Genomic DNA, 18,466 nt, shown 5'->3' with positions numbered 1-18,466 from the left:
CAGCAACCTTCATGCTGTTTAACCAACACACAGCCTGTTTCCCTCAGCAGAGCCCCCCAGAAAGCCCAGCCACCTGGGGCAGGGCCCCCCTCATTTCAGGGGGCACAGGCTGGGTGCATCAGCAGCAGTGGTGGGAGTCTGCTGTAGACAAGTGAATCAGTGGAACAGATGAGCAGCTCCTCAAGCATCTACCCACAATGTACAGCAAGAAGAGATGTAATTTCAGGCTTGTGGCAGATGCTGGAGGGTTTGTGGTGCTAAAAAAAAATAAAAAAAAAAAATCTCAACACCTACATATAATAGATAGCTTTCTAGGACAAGGAAATCCTGCAGTAGCTGGAAGAAAACCAATCACAGTTCTTAACTACATTTGAAGTAAGGAAATAGAACATGGTCCAAAACAGCATCTCCTAAAGGTCAGTTTCACAAAACTAGAAACAACCAGACACAAAAATAACTGAGAGAAAACACCTAAATATAAGTAAGTGTGACAATGCTTATTGGAGGATGTTTAAAGATGCCTTAGTAGAGACCTCCTTCCCACCAAGAACAGCAACAGTACATTAAAAAAATTATTTGGTTTAAAATAGGATTTTTAAGACAAGAGCCAACTTTAAAAAAAATTAAATATGTAACAAATCACAAATCCACTATAAAATTAGAGCTAGAAAGCAACACATTTTATAAAGAAAGCTGAGAGATATTTTAAAAACCTAGAGGCAAAAGGTTTATCAGGAAAAAAGCAACAATCTGTCAATACATTAGGCTTGATGCTAAAAAAGTACAGTGAAAGTATTCTGATACAGAGGATGTAGAAAGTAAAATCATTACTTTTTATCTTTGCAAATAAAGATGACTTAAATCTCAGCTATAGCAAAACTCTCTGAGAAGGGAGTTGGGAAGATCCCCAACACCATCTGCTAACCATCCTTCACATCTGTAATGAGAAAACCTGCACTCAGAGCCTATGAAGGAGCTCACCCAAATTCCTAACACTGACTTTGAAAAAACAAACCAGAAGCATGTCTCAGGCCAGCCAGGAAGTTCCAGAGGTCTTGGAATAATAAATAAAAAGCCCTGCTCAAGCAAACAAAAACTTAGCACGGTGCCAGTATTTCCAGAGGGCAAACGGCTGACCCGGGAAGTGCAGGCTGGTCACCCTGCCCATGCTGCCGGCAGGGCAGGGAGCGGCCAGCGCTCAGCGATGGAAACACAACTCCTGGTAGTCAACACGGTTTTCTGGCTGGAGGGCTTGTCAAACGGATCTAGTATTTCTTCTGAGAGTTTGCATTTGGCTGACAAAGGTAGCTGTGTTGACATAATACATACAGACTTCTGTGTGACGCCCGACTTTGGCTGGGGTGACAGTTCAAGAACAAAATCCCCCGCGCTATGCAAACAGCAGTGTATCGTGTATATCCAGAGGATTAAAAGCCAGTTGAGCCCAATGACCTCATTAGAGTTGTACCTGCACTGCCTGCCCCTACAGAAGTTTTGGATCCCCAGAGATGATGTTCCCAAGAGGTAAAAGGGCCTGTGAGGCAGCAGAAAGTGCTCTCTGCACACAAAGCTCTAGGCAGCACTGCTGGGAGACGTGGGTTTCCGGAGAATGCATGTTTGGGCTGTGTGCCTGAGTTTGCAGTGAGTTCAGAAGAACCAGAGAAGAGTATTGCCAGAGCCTCTGCCTAGGGAACAGGCTAACTCATTGAAAAATATTGGCTGGTTTTAGAGCCGATTTTCACACTTGTAAAGCTGGCCAGAGCCAGAATGGAAAGCTGTAAACTCAGCCATGCCAGCAGCCTTTGGCTAGTCCTGATCCTGCACGTGCCACATTATACACAGCTCACTCACATTATTTCCTACTTGGGTCCTAATCTGTGCTCAGCACTCTGAGCACCTTCCAGTAACAACACTGGACACGTCAACATACGTTTACACCTTCCCAGATGGAAAGAGAAGTAGTGTGATTTCTCTCAGAAAGTTCTGGAGGCAAGTTCTTGCTCTTCCCAACTCCCCCAGTGCCCAGGACAATAGCAGGATGGTCAGGTTTGTCAGTTTTCAGCTGCCAAAAAATTTCACCCCTCTCATAAAGATGTACAGACATCTCTCCTGTGAGAGGAGCAGGGTTATTCCTCACACCCTTCACCCTCAATCATGTAATTGCCCTGCACTGTGGACATACAGACCAAAGCCTGGAGCTTTGTTTGAACCTCTGTGACCACACAAATATCTCCAAGTGTCCAGGTAGCTGGATGTAGGAAATTCTAATGCCAGCAGTTCTCCAGCATGACTGGCTGAACAGTCAGCTGTGGATGTGAACTGTCTACCACAGAGGACACCTGGGGCTTTCTGTGAATCCCAATTTCCTCTGCCCACAGGCACCACTCACCTCCTTTCCCTTGTTCAGCTCTAGGCAAATGCTGATGTGAGATCCTGCCTGACAGTCACACTCTTGTAGCTATGTGCCATTGCAGCTGTGGGCAGTGCTGAAGTGACAAGGAACAAGTACTTCAGAAAAGTACTTTGGTCCATGGGAATGGACCAAAAACCCCACTCTCAGAAGAGCCATCACCCACCACAGCAACTGAAGCAGTGCCAGTTACACATCCCAGCCTGAATCCAGCTTATCCTGACAATACAGTTTTAGCTCCAGCTGGATGACCTTGCATGAGCTTGCTCCAGAAACTGAGGGCTTGGTGCTTCCAGGATTTGGCAGGAGCTGACACAGCCATCACCAGTGCCCTTTTCATTTATTGAACTGGCTTAGGGTATATTTGCACATGAGCAGATAAATTCTTTGTCCAGAGGACTTCAATCTGGCTGCTGGGCTCCAGATGAGCCCCTCTCATTCACGTGGCTGCTCACATGTCAGGAGGAGCACAAACTGAGATCCTCAACTTTTTGTCCTGCATCCAGGGAGGCTGACAGACTGCTTACTTCCCAACTTAGAGCGATGCAGTATTGTCTGAACACCCTAAGCACGTATGATCTATTCAGCAAAACAAGATGACAGCAGTTAGATGCAGGTTAGACATTTCACTTCACTGACCACCACCATTGGCCTGACCATCTCCCCCTCCTACTGCTGAAACCCTTCGTGGTTTAGCACACAGTTTTAGGCTGTGACTGAAGGAGGAATAGTGCTCAGGTGAACAGAGCAGGATGGGTCTCAGGACTTACCACTGCTTCAAAGGATGTCACACTGAATTCCCCACTAGTCACACTCAAGTTCTGTGTGCAACAAGAACCACATCCCCCCAAATCAGGAAGGTTAGTTAGCAATGTTTGCACTTATGTTGGCATTATTTGTACATACTGACAGCTTGTACAGAGAGCAGACAGCAGGCTACTGACAAGGGCTAAGATCTGGAAAATATCTCCGTGATCAGTTCAACACAAAGCTGTTCTTTTTCACTTTCACGGGAGCTTTAACTCAACTCACAGTGGAGGCAGTCTTAAAACATGAGATGCATTCAAATGATCAATGATTTGAAAGGTAATAAAAGCAGTTAATAGCTTCAAATCCGCTTGCAGCCAGATAATATAAACAGCTAGTTATCTTGGGGAGAAGGGTAGGGTGTTTCTTTTTCTTTCCCAGAACCACTGATTATGAGCTTGCAGCACCCACATTTTAAAGCAAAGCTGAAGAGAACAGCAAATACCTTTTCCAAGTATACTGCAGTTCTCATAAACCCAGTACAGCCTGTCTGTGTGCTGTGGGTGCTATGGGCAGTGTTTTGTCTACCAGTTAAAGAGCAACTCACTATTCGAGGTCAATGCATCCAGTGCCTGCCCAAGCCAATGGCCATTTCTGTGCTTTCTGTCATCAATAAATCAATTAAATGTTAGAGGCACTGGAGTGAAATTGTCCCGTCAGCCTTATCCATCAGGTACTTTTACTGAACTCTCGAGTTACTGCATATTTAGAGAAGACTGAGAGACAGTGAGACATCAGCATCTCAAAATACTTGCAACTTGCACATCATGAACACTAGAGATATTTCATTAAAGCCATTTTACAAGCTATAAAACTGAAGGCCATTTTATGTCTTTCTCTGTAAAAGCAGACAGTGAGGTAGTCCTCAGCAAAACATACTCTATGGTACAGTTTAAGCAGCACTACACAGATTACTTGAAACTCCTTACAGAGCAACTTATATCCAGTATTACTTCTCTGTTAAAACTGATATCCAGTACTATTTGTTCGCTAAAATAACAAGACTTCGAAGGAAAGAAATTTACACCCTCAAATAATATAGCCTTCTTAAAAGTATTTAATAGTATCAGCTTAACAAATTTCCCACATTAATTCATTAGGGAGGTCAATACATAAGGCTACAAAGCAGACTTCCAAATTACCCGTGGAAAAAACATGTAAATTCTCCACTCTGTTTTCAGCATAGCAGCTTTACGATGAAAATACGACAGCACTGAAAGGCAGGAACACAAAAGCAAGTGTACAGCGTTGTAATGGTCTCGTCTTAAAAACCCGAGCGCTCTTGCTCAGCACCTGACGCGGCACTCGGAGTCGTCCTCACCTGCGCCTCTGCCCCGCTCCTCCCAGCGCGGCTCGGCTGAAGGGACGTGGGTTTTACCTGAGTTGGCTCCTCCGTCTGCAGCTGCCTCTGGGGGACAAAAGTTTCGAAAAGTCGGAGGACAGCAGCAGCAGCGGGACGGGACGGGCAGAGAGTGAGCCGGGAACCCGGCGGCAGCCCGCTCACCCGAGAGAAGCGACGGGCGAACACCGCTCCGGCTCACCGGCAGCTCGGAGCTCTCTACCGGGGCAGATCGGACCCGGGGCTCCCGGGCGGAGGTGCCCTGCCCGCCCCGCTGCGGGGCTGCGGTGCTGCCCCCGCCGACCCCCGCGGGCTCCTGCCCTGCCGGCAGCGGGGCCGTGCGGGGCCGGGGCGGTGGATCCCGGGGCGGTGGAGCCCGGGGCGCGGTGCGGTGCTGTACGGTACGGTACGGTGCCGCTCCGCTCCGCTCCGCCCGCCCCTCGCGCCCGCCCCGCGCCCGCCTCGCGCTCACCGGCGTTGCGGAGCTTCTTGTTCCGCAGCACGGAGAGGATGACCAGCGCGTTGCCCAGCACGTCCACCACGATGGTGAAGATAAGCACGGCCGCCAGGCCGGTGGCTGCCCCCGCCGCCGGGCCCCCCTCCAGCCGGCAGCCCGGGCAGCTCCCGTTGCTCCCCGGCCGCTCCATGCGCGCCTCTGCCCGCCGCCGCCGGGGCCCCTCCTCCTCCTCCCGCCCCGACGGCAGCTCTCACCGCCGGGCCGCCGCGGGGAGGAGCGCGCCCCGGGCCCCGGGCGGCCCGTCCCGGGGCGATTCCGCCGCCCCCTCCCCGCGGTGCCGCCGCCCTGCCCGGGGCGGAGCGGGGGGGCCGGGCGGGGGTGCCCGGTGCCGCGGGGGCACGGCGCGCTCCGAGGGACGATGGCGCCACCGCGCGGCGGCGCGGGGCAGCGCGGGGCGGGCGGGGGTCCGCTCTCGGAGCCGGCGGGATCGGCGGGACCGGCTCGGTGTGCTCGGCCGCCGCTGCCCCCGGGACTCTGCCCGGCTCCCGCCCTCGGGCAGCGCTGCCGCCGGGGGGACACTGCGACTTTCGTACCTCGAGCCGCTGAAGGGTTCCCGCTGCCTTTGCTTCCACTGCCCCGCGGCTCCGCTCCCTGCCAGCCACCCCTCGGGCAAACCCATCCCCGCAGGGACTTTTTGGACCAATTACGCCAGAATAAGACCATTCGCTTTCGGTTTAATACTTTTTGCCGATTGTGACGTGTGCGCTGCAGACGCCCCAGCAGTAATGTCAGCTCAGCAGCCCCCCTGGCACGCTTCGCAGCCGCAGCAAAACAGCGCTCAACCGGGATACCCAGCTCCCGAAATCGGGATCCCTGCATCCCACAGCCGGGATACCCAGCTCCCGAAATCGGGATTCCCACAGCCCACAGCCCACATCCCACAGCCCAGCCCCATGGCTGGGGTTTCCAAGCACCTTCTGTGCTTTATTCCACACCAGCATGAGCAAGAAGATAACAAGCCGCTGTGGTCGGACTGTGGTTGCAATACCACAACCCCATGAGCTCTAGGCTTTCTTTCGAATACAAAATCAGAAAAGAGAAAATAGGGATGCTGTAGAACCAGAATGGTTTGGGCTGGAAAGGACCTTAAAAATCATTCCGTTCCAATTGCCCCTGCCATGGGCAAGGACACCTTCAGGAACACCAGGGTGTTCAGAGCCCCATCCAACCTGGCCTGGAACATTTCAAATGATTGGGCATCCTCAGCTGCTCTGGGCAACCTGTGCCAGAGCCTCACCATCCTCAACAGACAAGAATTTCTTCCTTATATCTAACCTAAACCTACCCACTGTCATTTTAAAGCCATTCCCTCTTGTCCTATCACTCCATGCTCTCATCTAAAGACCCTCTCCAGCTCTCCTGTGGCCTATTTAGGGACTGGAAGGGGCTATAAAGTGTCCCTGGAACTTTCTCTTCTCCGGGCTGAACAGCCCCAGCTCTCTCAGCCTGTGCTCCTAGCAGAGGTGCTCAGCATCAGCCATGGGCAGCACAGAGGGCAGGGGCACGCTGAGGCTGCCCAGCACCACCTCCTCTGGCTTCTGCCCAAAGCCACCCCTCGGTGTGCAGGTCAAAGTGCCCAAGCAAACATCAAGGTTGTGTCACAACCCGTCATGGGGGTTTTACTACCTCCTGGTCGAGTGAGTCAATAAGAAAGATAAAAGCAAAGGCTTTGATGGCTCATTCCCCACCAGCAGAGTACAGGCAGCAGCAAGGCATAGCTCAGACCAGCACCAAACAGGGTCTGCCCTGGCCTCGTGGCCTGGGGTCAAAGCCAGCCCTGCATCTGTGTTCAGAACCTTGCTGGGCCTGCCTGCTTTAAATGTCTTTTTACCTTTTCCTCATGACTGGAGAGCACTCAATTTTGAAAAAAAAAAAAAAAAAAAGAAGAAGAGTGGTTTAAAGACAGCTATCAAATTCCTGCATTCTTAAATTGTTAAAGACAGCATTTTGGCTTTATATTTGGCTTCCTTTTGACACTTTACACTGAATCCTGCATTGTTTTGCAACTATTTTCCCTGTGTTAACCAAATAATTTTGTTCACGGAGTTCCAGCTCTGTGTTCAGGACCTACCTGCAGACAGGAGCAAGGTCAGCTCTCATGGACGTATCCTTTCAGCACCTTTCACCTTCACTCTGCTCTTCTCTGGCAGCTTTTGCATCATTTTTAAGATGTTCTCTCAGGTGTGTTTCAGCTGTGGAAAACCGAGATGTGACTTCAAAGGACCTGAACTTTAGATACAAATGTCATGGCAAGAGCACTGAAGCTGCCCAAAAAAGGTTTTAGCCTCACTTACACTTTAAAAAGCCTTGCTCACATAGCAGTGTGAAGTAAAGGGGGTGTAATGTTTCATGAAACTAATGCAACTGGAAAAACATAAAAATGGCTTTTTATCTGGCCACTTTTTTTTGGTGCAGGATTTATACCTGCAAAAAGCAATCTTTTTCCACAGCCTGGAGTGACTGCCCTCGACAGGAAGGTCTGCAGAGCTCTATCAGGCATGTGTGCATCTGCATAGTTGCTTCAACTAATCTCCCAGAAGAAACTTAGAAGAAATTATGATAGATGTAGTGAGAAACTGTTTTCATCAGTGGAGTGATTTAGATGAATGATATTCAGGCTGTTTCCTCCCACCTTCCTGCTAAATGGACTCTTCACTGCTTCAATTAAGACAAGGCGAGCACTCTAGGAAGCAGTGGCAAGGGGAAAAAAAATGAAGGTAGATGTATCATTGAGACCTTTTTAATTACACTTTACCAGAACCGCTGACATAAATCACACTGAAATAAGAGTATCCCCAGTGTGTTAGAAGAATTTAGGCTCATTTGATTGTGCAAGGATCATGAACGTGATCACAGGAGAAGGAGGAGAAGGCACCTGAATTAGGGTCAGAAGCCAGAACCCTTCAGTACTGCACCAGGGAAGGTATGTACATGAGTGCAAACAGGAAGATCAAGTAGAATGTAATCACTGCAAAATGTTCAAGCACCATAAATGCACACGCCTTGTGCAAAAATGTCATCGTTTTGTTACCAATGAGGCTGAGAGGGGCAGTGCCTGGCACCCTCCTGCCATGCCCAGCAGCCCTGTGCAGAGAACCTCTCAGCCCTCACTGAGCATCTCCAGTGGCACGAAACACACCCCGTTCCCAACCCTACCTACTGGGGCATGCAGCTCAGTAAGAGTTAATCCAGGTACGCTGTAATAAATGGAAGCTTACATAATTGAAAAATAGCTGAGGCATTAATCTTCCTTCTCACTACCTTGAGTCCTCTTTAAAAAGATTATTTTGTCTTCAGAGACAGCTTTAATGCTATTTAATGAATCGCTTATAAATGAAGAATTTTTTTCCCCTCCTATACAGGGACAGGCTGACTGCTACACTGATTTTGTCACAGAGACAATTAACTTTTGTCAAATACACAAAGATAATGGCTGTTCTTCACAAATACTACTATACTGAATTTGGCGTATTTAAGGCCAATTTGTCTTGCTGTTTTGACTGAGCATGCTTAGCGACAGTGATATACCCATTCGCTTTAGCCAGACCTGGGGAACTCCTCAAGCTTACCTAAATAATTAGTGGCCCCCTGGACACCCCCTGGAACAGGTAGGTTAGCACGGGATAAGGAATACCAGGCTGGAAATTTCAGAATTCCAACATGAGCTCAATTCAAAGGTGTCTTGCCGTCCCTCTTCAAAGGAGGAAGGAGACATGAAAAGAAAGGAGAGAGATACAAAATCAGAGCACCAGGAAACTTTCACCTCAACTTCCATGCTGCCTGTCTCAGTTGCAGACTTTGATCTTTGATGTGTAACACCTTCCTTGCAAAGGCAGCCACCTTTGCAAAGGACCACAGGGACCACCAGGACCACAGGGCAGGTTAGTGGTTTCCTCACTAAAAATAACTCCCAGTGAGCTGCAAAGGCAATTTTATAGCACAGAGTCATTCCTAACACCAAGGTCCCCAAGCAGTAATACTGTTTTCTCCCTTGCCCGTGTCTCACCAAGCACCTGCTCTGTTCCCCAGATCCACACATGCAGGGCAAAGATGCTGAATGAAGCTGAACCCCTCTCCTCCCGCCACACCAGCCTAGCCAAGTACTCATATTTATTTCCAGCAAGAACAACAGGCAATAAAAGCTGTAATTTCTTAACACACAGGCATTTTGACTCAAGTAATGGCCTTTGGGAGACACACAAGCAGAAGCAGAAATGAGGCTGATAAATCCTCTGCCACATGGGCCACTTCCACACTCTTTAGCCCCTGTATGGCTGCTCCTGGTGATGGGCAGAGCAGGTTTCCTCCATCCCTGAACAGGATGAGGGTTTAGAGGTCTCTCCTGCCTCCCATGTGGGTACCAGCAGCCTACAGGTGTTGAATGCCACAAGGATACAGTGCTCAGCCAGTGGAGAGCTTCAGCATGTGCCTTTCCAGCATAGTCTGTTTTATTTGTTTAAGATTCTGATCTAGATCTCAGACGGGGGAGATGCATTCCTTGGCGCAGTCTAAGACTCATTGTGCTAATAAACACAGCTAAAATAAGGCATTTAGTCTCCCAGTGCTTCATCACTGTTAGCATAAAAATAAGGGCAAACACCATTTTTTCCCCCTAACCTCAATTCTGCCCTTAAATCCAGCGTATGGCCAGGAGGCAGAGTTATTTCCAAACCATTACCAAAGGGGGAATCACCATTATCCACCTGCAGCTCTCTAGCCAAACACATACAGCAGCAGTTACTCTCTCCCAAACTTTTCTCCCATCCATTAGGACTGTGCAGTTATTTATGCAGAGGCAACACAGCTGTACTGTGCACGGCGCAAGAGAATCCCTGTCCTGGGAAAAACAGCACTGGCTGCTTCAGCAACAAACAGATGAATGCAGCAGCTTGCCCTGAGCTGCCATCGCAGAGCAGATCAACAAACAAGCGGCTCTATTTACGCCGTCGTGCTTGCCTGGAAACTCCAGACAAACTAATAACCTTGTGTTCAGCCACTTCCCCTCTTTGTCCCCGAGCAGCAGCCTGACGCAGCGCGCAGCTCGCTCGCCCAGAACAGCCCTTTTTGTTAATCGCTGCGAAAGCCGTGGACACAGGCCTGTTCATTCAGCCCGACTGCTTAACGCTGCCATCTAAATAAAAAGGCGAAGAAGGAAAACTTTGTATTCCTTCCGTACCCTGAATATTAAATGACACCATCAATGTTGCCTTGGGATGCAACATCAAACCACTTCCTTCTGCTCCAAGATGGGATTTAAGAAGAATGACTTTGAGGCTGACTTGCCTTTTCAAATCTCCCATTTTTTCCCCCATCTCAAACTGGAGGATGCAACATGAATGAAATCAGAATTAGCCTCGTTACAAACAAGAAAGGGGGGGGCTGACCTAGATTCACTCTGCCTCTCAGAAGGAAGTGACGGCAAAAGTTTAAAACCTGTCATATGGGGCTGTCAGCGGCAGCACATTTAGGTCAAAGTTTGTTGCGATCAAATCATACTTTCTGAAAAGGCTTTTACTGGTGGGATGATTTGTCTGGCAGCGGCTGAATTATGCATGGGATTTGTACAGCCTCTCCTCACAAATAACTCCAGCCCTTCCGATATGTGTGAAGAAACTCAAGCTCTCCCTGCAGCATCATCAGTGGCTTGAGCCCAGCCCTGCATTGCTGGGGACAGACGTGCTGGGTTTTGGGGCAGCTCTCACCACCAGCTCTCACCACCATCAGGCAGTGTTCCATGGTGGGCCAGGCTGGAACCAGTCTTGTTGCAGGTCTCAAGGTGCTAGAATGTGGGGTTTTTCAAGGACTTCACTGAATTCCATCCAAAAAAATTCCGAATTAGAGGGCCTGCTCTCAGCAAAGACAGACTGGTTGCTGTGCAGGCTGCTCAGGGAGGATGTTCAGATGGCAATTGAGAGGCAGCATGGGTCTGCCCAGGTGACAATCGTGGCTGAAGGGAAGGTATGGAAATGATCCAGCTGGTGGGGTTTGGTGGGGTAAGAAACCCCTCAGGGAAGGATTTAATTGATGTATTTAATAGCTAACAAAGCCTAAAGAATTAAGTGGTTTACTATCCAAGTAAGAAACTCCTGCAAGTCAAAGCAATGCAGAGATGAAAGGTGGCTTATGACAGACAAATCCCCCTCCCAGTTTGTGTCCAAGATGTACCTTTGACTCAAGCAGAAGAAGGACCACTCATCCTCCTCACACAATCCCCATGCATGTGCCCAAGTGAGGGTGGGGCAGGCTGTTCCCTTCCACAGAGACCTCCTTGGGCTGGGATGGCAGGAGAAAAAGAGGGGGAAAAAAGGAGCACTTTATATTTTTTCTCATTGAGATTCATTATCCAGTGCCTTTTTCTACCAGCAGAAACCAACAACAAATCTATTCCTGCTCCTTACAGGTCTCCTTTCACCATTTCCTCTCCAGCCTATTCCTTTTGCCCCAACATGCTGTGCACACAAAAATCCCACTGCTTTCACAGACTCCCACATCAGCACCTGTGGCTAGCACAGGTCTTTCCCATGAGAAATCCTTTTGTGTTTTATAAATAAAGATAAGGTTTGGATGTTATTAAAAACAGTGTCCCAAGACTTGGACGGTGCAGACCTGCCCAATCAGGCCTAGGGGGAGGTTTTTGACTGACCAATCTGGGTGACTTTTGAAAACTCTATATATATATGATAAAATCAAAACAATAAAGGCCTTTTCCTTCTTGCCACTGAGAACTGACTTCCTTACTCTGCTAGCTGCTCAACAGCGACAAGCACCTACAGGGATGCTGGCTGGGCTGCTCTCAGTTTTCCCAGTGCAGCTCTCACAGCCTCTCTCACCTCACTTTCTCTCCCTTTTACCTCCTCCACCCTGGGGTTCATCCCAGTCAGAGGTCAGCTGGAGGAATCAGGCCAAACTTACGGAAACTGTCGAGATGCTCTGGGAACTCTCTCCTCCAGATTCCCCACCTCCCCACCCCTGTTTGCATTCAGATGCACACCCACCTACAAATATTCTGCCCACACCATGTCCAGGCTGCTTTTCCAGCTGGGGATGGCACAAGCCATTGCCATTGGCAGTTGCTTTCCAATGCTAAGGCTGAAATTTCCATGGTTGTCCTCTGCAAGGAGAGAAATAACTGTCTTAAGAAAGAAGACACGGAGCTTCCCCTTTCCCAGAGCAGCCCCTCCTGCAGCCTGGATTGTGACTGGAGCAAAATTCAGGAGCACTTGGCACTAACCACCTTGCTATGAGGCAGTGGTGTAGGAAGGACAGTGCGACACGCTGTACTCCAAATATCGAGCTCTTAATTATGTCCCAAGCAGCACCTCTGCGCCTGCAGTAATGAGGGCTCAGCTACATCCACGGCTGTTAGCGAGACCCTGTTTTACTTCATCCTCATTATGGGAAATAGCCTGCTTGGATCCAGCAGCCGTGGAGATGTTTCCTCTCGTGAAGCAGATTGCCTTCCCCTGTCAATTACGAGCGGAGAGCTCGACAGCCCTGCGCAAATTGCTGGGTGAGAGCATAAATAGGAGGACATGAGAACCGATTACAGCCTTGGCGGCAGGCTTGCTTAAAAACACCTGATGGGAACAGGGAGGTCAAGAGTAATAAAAAGCAGAGAGGTGATGGTGATGGTGGCTGGCACAGCGGTGCTGTGGAGCCAGGGGGAATGTACGGTACCTACCTGTCCCTGCAGAAGTGCAGCCATCCACAGTGGCAGTGTGGTGAGAGAAAACAGAGGGGCTCCAGCCAGTTGACTCTAAACCCAAAGATTTTTCCCCAGTGAAGAGATTCCCTTTCCTCAGACAGTCACTTTAATACATATCAGCAATGTGCAGCCCACAGACAGGAAATGCTGTACCCTTTGGGGAAACAGAAGAGATTCCCTTCTCTTGCTTTACTCCCACCAAATGCTCTGATTTCACTGGACACTCTGGCACACCTGAAAAGCTCTGCATTTCCGAGGGGTGAGCGATCAGGCCCCTGGGCTGAGGTTGCATACAAACCTTTACTCAGTGCACAGCACTGGTGCTCACACTGCCCATAGCAGCTGCTCTTACTCGAGGAAGCCCAGGGTTACCTTTCATCATAAACAGACTCTTGTCCTGCTGGGTGCCGTTTCCAGAGAAAAGGATGAGAAAGTGTGCGTGGATTTTATCCAATGGTCTTGGAGATCCCAGGGTTTGTTCAGCCCCACAGACCTTGCTGACTCCTGCTGGGCCTGGTTCCCAGCCCTGTTGGATGCCTGGAGAATGCCATTACTCCTTCCTTTGGGCAAGGAGGTAGCAATGTCTCTTCTGCCTATAGGTAGGCCTGGGGTCAGGGACAATTCAGCAAGGGGACAACTTTCCTGCAGCAAACAGCTGAGTGCCCATCTCACATAAACCCTTTTGCTCTGCCCTATTGCCCATGAACTTCCAGTGGTCTTCAACCCACTCCCCATTGCCTGGCCTGATGTCCAGCTGCCCACATACCTTCAGCCTGCCACTGTAAGGTCCACACCAACACCCAATGTGCATGGGAGGTATCACTCATGTTTGCTCTGTCCTGCCCATCTCTGCAATAGCTCCATCCAGAAACCTCCTCTGGGCATCAGCTCTGCACACTTACACCCGTCAGCATTTTTACAGGCTCTGCAGGAGGGTATTGATTCCTGCTCACAGAACACTTCTGTCTGAAGAAAAGCTATTGCATTTGCCTGGGTGGGCTTTGAAAGAGGGCCTCTCTGTGCCCTGCAGATCTGTTCTTCACCTTTCCACTCCTGCTGTCCCCACAGACTCACTGGGGTTGCTCACTCACCTCACCCCAGCCCCTTTGCTTTCCTTCTACACCCTGCAGGCAGAGCTGCCTGTGATTTATTTCCTTGTATTTAATTCTGCTAAGTCATAGGCACCAGAAATCTGCAGCTGGCAACTCCAGGCTGCTTTCCAGCTTCTCCATCCAGGCCTGCCAGCAGACGTTGTCAGTTTTGGTTCTCAGATCTCCATTACAGTCTGGTCTGAAAACAGCAAATCCACCAGCCCTCCAACTGTGCATGTTCAACTCCACAGCCTCAAAGCTGCTACAAACGAGCCACAAGTTCCTCCTGCTCCTCGAGAGAAGAGGGTATCCCTCCAGTGTGTCTTCCTTTGGCAGAGAGTGCTACCCTTCAGATCTCTTAAGCACAGTTTGCAGCCTGGTTTTCCCCTCCTCCCTGATTGTGGGCTTGTAAGCAAAGACAGCTCTCTTCAGATCTGGAGATGTTAAAACTCTTCTTTACCAGTAACTCCACTTACCTCTGCAACAAGGTGAAAACAGTGCTTGAACTTCTGCTGCTTTCCTAGAGAATTTAAGAGACACTGAGCTGTAGGAGCATCCATCCTCCTGCTGCCTTTCCCCCAGCTCCTCACTCCTGGTTGTGCTCTGCCCTTCCCGCAGGCATTTCTGGGCCCAGGTTTAATTCACCCATGGAGAAGAAATGGGAGCTGCTGTTCATAACTCATAGGAAATTTCATTTAAAGTTGAACTAATAACTTGAGAGATGAGAGATGGGAAGAAAAATGAAGGATTTGCATGTCTCTAGTTCACCCCACTTTCCTAAAATCTGATCGAAGGAAGCAAGTATGGAAACATTAAGTCAGTTATAAGGTTTAACAGGGTTGCACACATTTAAAATGAAACCCCCAGTAGATGGGATTATCTCCCCCAGTCAGGGTTTGTCCCTGCTCCCAACAAGGGACCAAGTGCTCTCCCAGGGCAGAGGGCACTCAAGCCTGGCATGCAGTGTGCACAGAAGAGCCTGAAGGAAAAGGTAAAGCTGCTGAAGGAAAGCTGGATGCAAATTAGATCTGTGATACAGAGACCTTGAAATTAAATATAAATTCAACTACAGAAAAAGTTGCTGGAGATATTTAGGATTTGTATATGTACATTACATATATATACACATACACACACGCATATATATTTATAAAGACAACAAATCCTATCTGTTTTCAATGTGGGCAAGATGTTGCTATAGTAATCCTAATTTTACATTCCTTACATTAAAAAAAAGATTGCAAGTCGTTTGGCACTCAGACTGTCTTTTTGTTGTAGCATGTGCTGCATTTAACCCAGTGGGACACTGTTCTCTGCTTCTTGGAATTATGGAAATAGAAATAACTACAAACAATAATGTCATCATTGTTACACGGCAGCCTTGGATTCAGTTTCCTTTTAAAAAATGGGGAAAAGAAAAAAAAAAGAGGCAGACAGATAAAGAAACAGCCTGTGCACATTATCATTGAATTTGGGCTTGGATGTGGACATGTCCTTGAGGACAGGCAGGGACCCAGGGAGACACACTGGGAGCTGCAGCAGGAACAGCAGAGTCCTGGGTGGGAGCAGGGCAGGAGGAGAGCACCTGGAGAGTCCTGGGTGGGAGCAGGGCAGGAGGAGAGCACCTGCTTCAGATTTCATGTGACACCATGTAAATCAGAAGTGACTCCACCAAAGCCAGGAAAGGAACCAAAGGTATACCAAAAGGAATAGAAAACAAAGTGAGGTACCTGTGCTGCAAACACACTGCTGGTGATGAGGAGGGGAACTTCTCCAAAAGCTGGTGTGTCAGTGTGGGACAGGGGCTCTCTGCCCACACTGAGGGTTTCTGTAAGTTCTTCAGTGAGTGAGGAACAAAAAATAAAACTCAAACACCTCTCCCAGACCAGCCTCCCTCTCCGGTAGAAGCCCTGCGGGTTAGAGGGTGGCAAGGGGCACCTAGCAGGAATGGAGCTGCACCTCCAGGAGCTCCACACAGCCCCATGGCCAGCCTCAAGGCCACCCCCAGCACTGCCCCACAGCAGCTAACCTCTACCTTGGGCCCCTTCTGCGAGGGGTTTGGGGCTGCACGGGGGGCTACAGCCTCCAAAATCTGGGGACCCAAGCCCTCCTGGGGAAGAGGATGGAGAGCACTTTACCTGCCTAGATTTGCTGGAGCTTCAGCTGGTACCAGACCTGGGGAGGTGTGAGGCTGGGGATCCATGCAGCCCACGGGCACATCCTGTGCTCTGCAGAGACAAGCACTGACTTCGAGCATCCCCATCTGACATCAGCTCCCGGGAGTGTTTGTTTTCTCCAGATTGATGGTGTTTACAACTCCAGGCATCTTCTCACTCATCTGTGATCTCTGGCCGTGAGAGGGTCTCTTTGGGACATTGAGTGACAAGTGTTGTTACAGTGCCAAGGAGATAGGGCTCTCAACTGCCTGTGGCAGGCAGATCGCTGTGAAATCATGATTTATCTGGAGTTACATTAAGTTATGTCTCTCTTTCCTGCCTGCCCTGGCAGTGGCTGCATACAGGTATGCTGTATTTCTTCCTCTAAACAAGAGAAGGCAGGGCCATTTAGCAGCAGCTAGAGATCAGAAGGTGCCCAAATGTAAACTCCAGGACAAAGCTCATCTGAGCGTGTTTGAGGGACGGAGCTGACAAGTGACAAACAGCCAGAGCTGAGTTCGCTCTATTTTGGCTTACTCCATTGCTTGGGGAAATACAGGAAGGGAAAAGAGGTGAATTATTGTCACCTCCAGACTTAAACAAATGGAGGCTTCAAACAAAATTGCATTGCTTAGATGTTCAGAGGGGGAAATATTTACCTCGCGTGCAGAAATAAATGTTAGAGTTTATGAGTCACATAAAGCCTTTTTATGCTGAAAATCCCTTCTGGATGAGAATGGGGATATTTCTCATTGTGATCTTGATCCATCCAAATAATTTGTGGAGCAAAAGGATCAGTGAGGGCCTTATTCTCCAGAAGATCTGGCAATGGGAAAATTCTTCCAGTGGGGGCTGAATGACTACCTCTTCCTCCCCATCCTGGCTCACACAGGTACCTTTGCCCACCCAGACAGGTCCCATCCCAGCTGCCTCTTTGCACTGAGGGTTTTTGGCTGCAATAACAAGTTAACTCTGCCATGTGGCTGCTCTGCAGAGCCAGGAGATTTAGGGGGGCTTCTCCAAAAGCCCGTGTTCACAGGCAAAACCAGGCTTTGGTGGAACACGAGGAACAGAGCAAGGTGGAACACAGGAACAGAAGGTTAGGCAGGAGGAGAGTGCTGACTCTCTCTCTCTGTCTCTCACTTCTTGCAGCCCTGAGCACCCACCTTGCCAGGTCACAGGATGTCAAACACTGGCACCCACTCCTCTCCACTCAGCATGTGTGAGGGAGGTGTGTGCACCAATGCAAGGATAAATGGATGAGCCAAAGAGGGGCAACCCTAGCCTTTGGGTGCACTGTGCCTGAGCTGCTGGCACCACATCCCAGGGAGACAGACAGCAGCAGATCCTGGGAGAGGCAAAGGCAGGGGAAACTCATTCATATGCAAAGGGTTTAGATCTTGGGGAGACAGGCAGTGAGCTCATGCAGCACAGAATGAGCCTGCCCAGATTTCTCTGCCTTTTGGAAAAAGACATTGCTACTGCGGGAGCCTCAGGCCTTGCGGAAAAGCCACCATTTCCTTCATTGGTGATGATTTATTTGGGAAGAAGCCTCATTTTTCACTGATCGTATTAGAAGCACAGAATGGATTACAGCATGGAGTAACCCTGATAGCTGAGAAATTCAGTGTATGCAAATGTGAGCCTTAAACTGCTCTTTCTGCAAAGGATTGCCTGTAGCTGGGATGCATTTGAGATGTGGCACCAATGAATAGGCTGGTATTTAAAAGCAGAGGCTCTGCCACAAGGTACAACACGAGGTGTACTGACAGCTACAAATGCAGCTGCTCCTTGTGAGCACAACTTGCATCTCTGCCCTGCAAACCTGCCCCTTTTCCTGCAGAACCTCGTGCCCTTTGGGATGCCTGGTACACAAGCACATGTGCACCAAAAGACTGCTAAAATCAAACCACTAAGTCATCTGCAGCATCCACGAGCCCCCAAGGCCACCCATGCTGTTCCCTTGTACCTAAACTGCAGCCCAAGAGTGGCCAAGAGACAACACCAAGGGCCCAGGGCTGTTTCATCCTCTCCTACCTCCTCCAGCCCCTCAGACCTCAGGCACTGGAGGGGAGCAAGTTCAGGTGTGAAGAGAGATGAGGTGAAACTTGTGTTTTGCCTGGACTGATGCTGTCCTTTGCCTGGGTCACCTGGTGCATCCTCCCTGGGTATCCCTTGTGGACCCAGGCTGAACTCACCACCTCTGAGCAGCACAGGGATGGACAAGGATGCACAGGGATGCTGTGCAGTGTGTGGCAGCTGCCTGAAGATGGCAAGCCAGCACTGCAGTTTATAATACATGCAAATAACCCTGCTGGAGGAAGAAGGGGGCTCCCTACAAATAAGAGGGCTATATTTTCTTGGCAGCCCATGTAATGCCAGAGCAGAATTTAAATTGCGGTGTTTATCAAACAAGTCTGAGCCTTTTTTTCCTTCCTCCT

General features: G+C 49.4%; 1 protein-coding gene across 11 annotated transcripts in view; it reads right to left on the bottom strand.

Moving 5' to 3' along the window:
- Positions 1–5,348, bottom strand: part of GPR50 (G protein-coupled receptor 50) — a 42,115-nt gene extending 36,767 nt beyond the window's left edge. For 2 of the 11 annotated variants that reach the window (XR_014852204.1, XM_085060322.1), the window contains exons 1-2: positions 5,029–5,348; positions 4,539–4,625 (exon numbers count right to left, since the gene is read on the bottom strand). Coding sequence is in view for 5 of the 11 variants with exons in the window: in XM_085060322.1 (XP_084916448.1) it covers positions 4,539–4,625; positions 5,029–5,203 (262 nt within the window). In the remaining 6 variants the exon portion in view is untranslated. Of the gene's footprint in view, positions 1–4,359; positions 4,431–4,538; positions 4,647–5,028 lie in introns of those variants that run through there. The other 9 variants (XM_085060325.1, XM_085060326.1, XM_085060330.1 and 6 more) reach the window with 9 other exon arrangements.
- Between the last annotated feature and the right edge of the window lie 13,118 nt (positions 5,349–18,466).

The sequence above is a fragment of the Lichenostomus cassidix genome, chromosome 4A, assembly GCF_008360975.1.
Source record: "Lichenostomus cassidix isolate B80296 chromosome 4A, HeHo_3.0, whole genome shotgun sequence".
Taxonomy (NCBI): Eukaryota; Metazoa; Chordata; class Aves; order Passeriformes; family Meliphagidae; genus Lichenostomus; species Lichenostomus cassidix.
Note: the sequence above shows the minus strand (reverse complement) of the source record. Positions and strands in the feature narration are given on the sequence as shown.